Here is an 8363-nt window from a genome sequence, read left to right as displayed (position 1 = left end):
ATCTTAAGGGACCAATATAACTGTATTGTGTAATCTGTGTTGCTAAATCACCTGAGGCGTGAGAGATTGGGAAGAAACTGAAAGAACAGATACATGACTTGATCTTGAGATTGGTCGAACAGATGGTGCACTTGTTCTTATTCTATTGTATTATGTTTCAATCCTTTTATTTGCAATACTGTTTGTTTTTTGTTGTGATCTTGTAATCTGATTGTAATCTTGTCAAAGTATAGTGGATTAACTAGGGGTGATAAGCCTCTGTTGTGAGCATGATCTTTTTGTATTCGAACACGTACATCTCGTGTTCTTTAAATCTCTGTTTTATTTTTCATGATTTACGCTTGATCTTGTGATTTGGCCGAAACTTAAGTTGGATAAGAAACCAACAATTGGCAATGATGGGAATCTAACCTATGTGATTAGAGATCCCATAAATTAGGTTAATATATATAATAACAAGTTATTTTTATCAATTATGTATAGTACTATATCTTTAAAATTTAAATCCCTCATATGATGTGTGAATAATGCTAAAACTACATATATAGTGAGGATGAACATAACTCTTAAATGAATTATGTCTATTTGATTTTGATGATTTGTATTTTCATACAAAGCTTTAATAAACTACTTAAAATATTTTAAACTTGATTCTCGATGAAAATGGATAACTTTTTAAAGTGTTTTTAAATGCAAAGAAAATAGATTTAAAAGAAGGAAGCATGCATAAGTGTTTTTTGAACATCAAAGACTAATTTCTAAACAATTTAGAGTAAATTGTCGACTTCTTTTCTGGACTCTATTGACATTTTGAGAAAAAAAATCAATAAGTTCTTTTAAATTTTTGATTGATCAAATTGTATACTTTTTATATTTAGCCTTCAAGTCTAACTCTGTCAACAGGGACTATATATAGTCGAAAGTCTTAGTTAAATTGTTGACTGATTCCTTCGAACTATTAACTACTTTTGATAGAACTTGGGAAAACTGGTGATGGTCTATGGAAACTGTCAACAGGTTTTTTTTTGTGAAAAATCTTAAGGTTTTTTTTCCTGTTCTCTATAGATTGGATTTTGCCACGATTTGAATTCCAATGACTAGAAGTCTTCAAAGGGATGCTAAAGGCTATAAATAGAAGATATTTTAAAGATCAAATAAGCTAATTGAGATATTAGGTTATATACATTTTAAAAGATAAGGGCCTGTTCTTTTTGTTGTTTTCGACCTGTTTTTTGTTTTCAGTTTTTTAAAACACTCAAAACGTGTTCTCTTTGCTATTTTCAAAAACACATTTTAAAAAACAAGAAAAAAATTTATGAAGAAAATGTAAAATAGGGAAAAATCGTCTTGACTGTTTTCAAGCCAAAACACGGTGGAAATTGAAAACACGGAAAACACCTCATCCTTCTTCTCACGTAGGCCTTCTCTTCTCAACTCCATCTCTCTTCCTTCTTCCTGAAAGTCGAGCACTCCCTTTTCCTTCTCTCTTCCAAGCTTCACTCTCTTTTCCGACCAGCAACCCATATCTTCCTCGCCGTTGACCGCACCTGCCACGGCCATCACCGCTGCCAGCCATCGTCGACTGCCATCACTTTCCCTCTTCCAGATCTGACTCCATCTCGCCTGTCGATTGCGCTTTCCACGACCATCATCGCCAGGAGCAATCATTGGCTGCCATCTCTTTCTCTTTTCTAATCGTCGTTGACTCCCTCTCTTCCTCGTTGGCCATCGCAGCTCCTGCCACCGTCATCGCCGTCGCCGCACGTCGTTGTGACTAGCAACCCAAATCCGCCACTCCTTGCATTCACCCACGCCAGTTGTTTCTTTTTTCCCTTGGTTGTTCGCTTACGCTAGTCATGTCTTCTTCCTTATCGCTGGTCGCCGCGCCTTGCCTTCGCCTAATTTGATTTGTGTTCTGATTTCAGTAATTTTTTGTATTCTGATTTCAATGATTTCATTAATTTTGTCTCAGTTATTTCATTAAGATGCTTAAATATAGATCTCTGTTTGTAATTTGATTCTTAAATCTAAATCTATGTTGTTAATTTTTGGATTATGAATATGTTTTGGTGAGGAAATAGGGTTTCAGATTTCAAAAATATGATGTGTTCCTTGATTCTTTTAAAGATTTTTGGAATGGCTGTTGGATTTCAGATTTCAAAAATATGTTGGGTTGATTGAGTTTGTTTGGTGATTGTTGGTATGATAAATGAGATTTTTATTGGTGATTTTTTTTAGTGTAATTTTGTGTCTTTAGTTTTGAAAGATGACAGTGGCCTGATTCATTATAATTGATTACATGTGCTTGTTATGAATGGATGCACAAGAATTTTAGATGCACAAGGGCATTAAAACTAATTATGTGCCTTTGTGTGTGTCAAATGAATAGATGATGCATTCAAAATGTATGGTGAAAGTGAATACCTATATATGGCATTATAACTAATTATTTTGTTCTTGTTGAGTTATGTTTAATTGTATATATATATTTTTGTTGAAAATGTAATATATAGGTACATATATATATCATTGTCACCATACAATTAAACATTTTTTTTTTGTTAAAATTAATTTATTTTTTGTTTGTATTTTTTTTTTGTAATGAGAAAAAAATATTACAAATTTACTAACTTCAAAATATATATTATTAATAATATACTAGTATTAAATTATTTTAATTTAATAAATAATAAAATTTATTGAGTAAAATAATTTTTTTAAAATTTCAAAGTGAATGCGTTTTCGAATTTTCAATTTTGAGAAACAGTTTTTCAGAATGACAAAAAGAACTCGTTTTCAAAAATCTCAAAACAAACACTCAAAATACAAAACTGAAATTGAACTTAAAACTCAAAACTCAAAACTGAAACACAAAGAGAACACTACCTAAGATTTTCAAATTTCTCTATTTGAATTTCATTGTTTTTATCTTTTTTTCCCCCTCAAGACTTGTTCTTGTTTTGTAATATATTTTTAATCTTATTGCAACAAGATCTCATTTTGAGATTCTTGTATATTGAGAGTTGTATCTCTCATATTTCATTGTAACTTTTGAGAGTTTTCTAGCTAAGTGGTTAGTAATTGTATTGGATTGTGGTTCGTAGTCTAAGATTTGTTTATTAGATTTAAAATCTCTAACTGGGTGCTAGTGCATGTAATAGATTTTGGCTGGGAATGGCCAAACTATTATAAATCTTTTGTATCTCTCATGTTTTTATTTTCTATCAAGTATTGCATTGCATTTTCACTTAAAAACTTCTATTATATTATTCAAACATTGTTCACTTTTTAATTTTTTTTCAAAACATAAAAGGTTTTAATCACTAAATTCGTTCCTCCTCTTGAGTGCATTGTGCCATCTCTTATTATATTTTAACAAATTATATATCTTTATTTGGTGGTGTATTGAATTGTAGTATAAACTTGATATAATCACCTATATGAGTGTAGAGTAGGGCTATTTTTATGAGATTTGTGACAATTTCTAGAGCACTTCAAGTAACCAAGCAAGCGCATAAGCTATTAATGCAAAACCGCAATGAGCAGCAAGAGTGTAATATGATCAGTAAGAATCATAATTTACAAAAAATATTATTGGTTCATAAAAATTACGAGTGTCACCAACAATTCTATGAATTATATCTCATTCTTTCTAGACCTAGTTCATAGTCCAAAAGACACAATGTTTGAGGCTTTACACTCAGTTTGTTAACCCCACAAGAGTTATTCTTCTCTTAGTTCAAACCATTTGAAATATGTGAAGGATTATTACAAAAATAAGTGCCATTTCAAATGGTTTTTAAATGTCTCCAATCCCACCTTGCTAGCTTACAAACTGTTGCTTTTGTTCTTACATTGACTATGGCTTTATGCACTTAGTAACAAGCCAGTGAGGGGCATTGGACTGATGCACATGAAGTTGGGCCTACACAAGGGAAAATGAAATCAGTGTTCCCTTAATACACTGGGAGATCAACAAATTTCCTTTTACTTGTTAACATTGGAGTCCATATAATAGGATACCCTGGATTCACAAACAAGTGCATTAAGATGGAGAACTAAAATAATACATAAGCCTAGGCTAGGCATCTTGTTACTTTAAACCAACAATACTAATAACATGAACACCTAACTCCAAATTTCTACTCATCATGTTGACGCCTCAATGGAATTTGAAAGATGGCCCTGAATGAAGGGGGCTATAATTTTAATATATTTGGATTTAAGCTTTTTTTTTTTTTTGATTTATTTGAGATGTCCGAGTTTCGCCTGACTAATCCCCAAAGACGGATGACTTTCCTCTCATAAGAATTATAATTAACTTGAGCTTAAATTAATCTAATATGGTGAGCTAATAAATTCTTAAAAATTCAAGATTGGGTCTAGCCCATTAGCTCAAAATCAATCAAATTTGGGGTTGTTTAATTGGACAACTATGGGCTTTTTATTAATTACCCATCGAATTTAATGGAATGGGCCAAGCAGGTTTTAATTAAATTAGTTGGGCTCAAAAGCCCAATAGTTTTTTTTTTAACAGATTTGGGGTATAAGCCCAAAATGAAAATATCATTTCAAGAAAAGCCCAATAAATTATAGCCTCCATACCAAATAATTAATAAAAATAAATTCATAAAATAACAGATTTTTCTATCTTGGACTAACCAAAATTATAATTATTCTAGCTTTAATTATGTAATGACGATGCTAATCATTGCTTTAAATACAATGCATTTAACATTAAATAGTAAGATTCTTTTGATTGATAATAAGGTATAATTAATTTATTTTATTTAAAAATAAATTATATTTTAATCATTGTCTTTAAAATATTTTAAATTATTCGAAAACAGAAATAAAAAACAGATACAATAAGAAAAGAAAATGAAAAAAAAATATTTTTTTAAAAAATAAAAAATAAAAATATAGAGAAACGTGTAAATAAAAAATTATAAGAATTTTTTTAAATATAATTTTTAATATAAAAAATTATAAAAATAGTTATTTAATTTAAAAATAAATATAAATTTTGAATTAGAGACGGAAGTAAATTTTTTTTGGTTCTAACCCTTTCATGAAGGCAAATACGTTTTCAAATCAGAAAGTGATTATGATGTTTTTTTAATATTACAAAATTGTTTTAAAATATTCTTAAAATTTCAGAAATAGTCTTGTAATTAATTAACTTGTGATAAATAGCCTTTTCCATTACTCAACTGTACAATGAAAGCTTCGCATGCTCTCTGTTCGTTTCCTCCTGCTACCATAAACAAAGCAAAAACAACGTTGTTGTTGCCAGCCGAAGCAACCTACGAATTAGCACTGAAACTTCACATATTGCGGCTGATGATTTGTCCAATGATGATCTTTCACCGTCTTTATACTCGGTGAGATGGCCTACTGTTCTCGCCGACCCCGCTTTCGGCCCTTCACAGAAGCCGACGCCGGAATCATGGGACGAATCGAAACCACGGTTCGCATCAAAACACAGACCCGTGTTGTTGTAAAGCCTCAGTTTCCTTCCCATACTCCAAACCATCTCCCTCCCAAACGGAACTCGCCCCGTTAGCAGATTGTTATTCAGTCGAAGCTCGCTCAGATTCACCAGGTCCCGGAAACTCTCCGGAATCGAACCGTTGAGGCGGTTTCCGTCGAGATGAAGAACGCGGAGACTGGTCAAGCGACCGAGTGAGTCCGGGATCGGCCCTTCCAAATTCATCTCCGAGAGGTCCAAAATCATCAGCCCTTTCAATGAATCAAACCCGTCGTTTCCAATTATCACTGAGTCTACAGGATTGCCTTTGAGAATCAAAGCTTGGAGAGAATTCAAGCTTTCGATAGATATCTGCAACCGACCCGAGAGTCGATTGAAGCTTAAATCCAGAAGAATAAGGTCTTTCAGGCCGGAAATGGACTGGGGAACCAGACCCGAGAGCCGGTTCCGGCTGAAGTCCACCTTTATGAGATTCTGGCAATTTCCGAGAGTCGGGGGTATCGGACCCATGAGATGGTTTTGATTGAGGTCCAGAACGTTCAAGACCGGAAAAGCCAGTGCGGGAATAGGACCCGTTAGTTTGTTGACGCTCAAATCTAACGATCTCAGACCGGCGAGCCGGGACAACGAAACCGGAATTGAACCGTTGAGATTGTTTTTATGAAGATCCAGGACCTTTAACCGGGTCAGGCTACCCAGCTCGTCGGGTATGGAGCCAACGTGCCCGTTCTCCCTAAGAACCAGGTTTTGCAGAGTGGATCGGAGTTGGGCCAGGAAGGGCGGGATTGGCTGGGGATTGTGGGTGAAGCAACGGTAAAAAAACAGGGTCCGAATGTGGGGGAGCTTGGTGACGGAGGGGGAGATGAAGGACCGGGTCGGGTCGCAGGTAGGGAAGGCGGTGTCGTCGGAGAGAGCGCCGAACGAGAGGGAGACAACATGGTAGACGTTGTCCTTGTCGGGCATGCATTCAATGCCGTGCCAGCGGCCGCGGCAGACGTCGGGGATGTCGGTGGCCCAGGAGTTTCCCGTGGCTTTCATGACATCGTAGACGGCCGCTTGTTCCCCGGGATCCGTCCAGGCGGCGTTGCTGTTTCCCGGCACAGCCGGCTGAGCGGCGTCATCGACAGTGGGCGATACAAGGCCGGAATCAGGCATTACGACTGTGAAGGCGGTAGTGATTGGAAGAGAGGCGAAGCAGCCCAGTAGCAGAATTGTAATGGGGAAGTGGTGAACCTGGTCCATCTTGAGTGGAAGTTGACGGAGATGCACGGAATTGTACTACTTATAAAGAGGAGAATCCTGGTGGAAGAGAAGGGGTTTTAATGGCAGAAGATAATAAAGAGTTTCACGGGCATTGGGCGGAGAGAGAGAGAGAGAGAGAGAGAGGGAATAAATGCATGGTGTCTGGTGGTGCATTAATGTATTTCACGGGAAATTCTCGGCTTCGGACCGGCTTCCGACTGCTGGGGCCGGCAGGATATAGCTACAGCCTACAGCAGCTAGGCCTTGGCCCTGTCACCATTATGAACTTCATTATCACATAAAGAGATCAAGAGAGAAACGATACTGCATTGGGGTTGAAAGTTTGAATCAAATGAGTTCATAAGAGGCGACTCAAAGATGACCTTTTCTTAATTGGTTTTGACTCTTCTGAGATGGGTAGGCAAAATGGGCTAGCTAATCTCTTTTAATTATTTGTATCTCTACTATTATTGTCTTTGTTTTTGTTTTGTGTAGTATATGTTTATACAGTATAATATATTGTATATTTAATTTTTAAAAATATTTGTACCCTAATCTAATCAAGAGTAATAAATCCATAGCCAGACCATTTATTATATATATTTGTATAATTGAATCCAAACTCGAGTTTGAGCAATCAAATATACATCTAGTACTAGACTTTTAGGAACGAAAGCATATCGGTTGCTAGATAAACATAGTCCATTAATAAGGACTTGTAGTGGCCTTGGAATCACCAAGCCAACTGTGCCTACTTAAATCATAGTCACCCTCTTATTCATGTCTAACTTGTTAGATAATCTTTGTTTGTATGGCATCATACACGCAAAGGGAGAAGTGAATTGCTTGTTTTATAAATTCTGTTTTAAAGAGTGTTTTTCTAAAAATAGTGAATGAAAGGAATGTAGGAAATTTTGTAAATAAAGTGCAATGTAATTAAAATCTTTGAAAAAATAAAAAGTGTAGAAAATAAAAAGATTTTAGAATGGTCTGACTATCTTTAGCCTAAATCCACGACTCTAGTTTCCTATTAGAGATTTTCAAATCCACTAAATAAAAAGAGGACCATAAATCACATGACTCTAATACCACATGCTAATAATCTCCTAGTCTTTTAGCTCTTCCCATTAAGAAAACTTCTTACAAAGAAGAATTAGAAATATACATATGAACACAAAAATCTCAACACAAGATCTTGTTACAAGAAGACCGAAACATAATTTACAAAATAAGAACAAGCCTTGAATGAGAAATGATTGAAACAATTAAGCTCAAAAAAAATTTAAAGATTTGATCTCTTAGATGAGAAAACCCATTCTTTCAACAGCTACTATAATATTCAAAATGATTAGTGTTTATAGACTAGAATGTCTCCTGTAAAATTATAGCTATTGGAGATTGAAATGGTAAATAATTAGTTTGCAGAAAACTAGCCATTAATAAATTTTCAATAGAAACGATTGACAGTTTCAGAATGCAGTCGACACAATATATTTTAAAATATTAAAAAATCAGTCAACAATTTTTTCAAGAATAAAAATCAATTGACTATTTAAACCTAAAACATTGATCCAGAATGTATGCATTAAATTGGTTAACTCGTTTTAAGTATCAGTTGACAGTTTCAAAG

At 34.7% G+C, this 8363-nt stretch overlaps 1 protein-coding gene across 1 annotated transcript; it reads right to left on the bottom strand.

Annotated features, from left to right (window-relative positions):
• Nucleotides 1-5184: 5184 nt before the first annotated feature.
• Nucleotides 5185-6838, bottom strand: LOC127795427 (protein TOO MANY MOUTHS-like). Its single transcript, XM_052327086.1, has one exon. The coding sequence runs from the start codon at nucleotides 6731-6733 to the stop codon at nucleotides 5258-5260; it is 1476 nt and encodes a 491-aa protein (XP_052183046.1). The 5' UTR covers nucleotides 6734-6838; the 3' UTR covers nucleotides 5185-5257.
• Nucleotides 6839-8363: the final 1525 nt, after the last annotated feature.

This window comes from Diospyros lotus, chromosome 2, assembly GCF_014633365.1.
Source record: "Diospyros lotus cultivar Yz01 chromosome 2, ASM1463336v1, whole genome shotgun sequence".
NCBI classification, from domain to species: Eukaryota; Viridiplantae; Streptophyta; class Magnoliopsida; order Ericales; family Ebenaceae; genus Diospyros; species Diospyros lotus.
The sequence above is the reverse complement of the archived record's forward strand: the minus strand, read 5'-3'. Positions and strand labels throughout refer to the sequence as shown.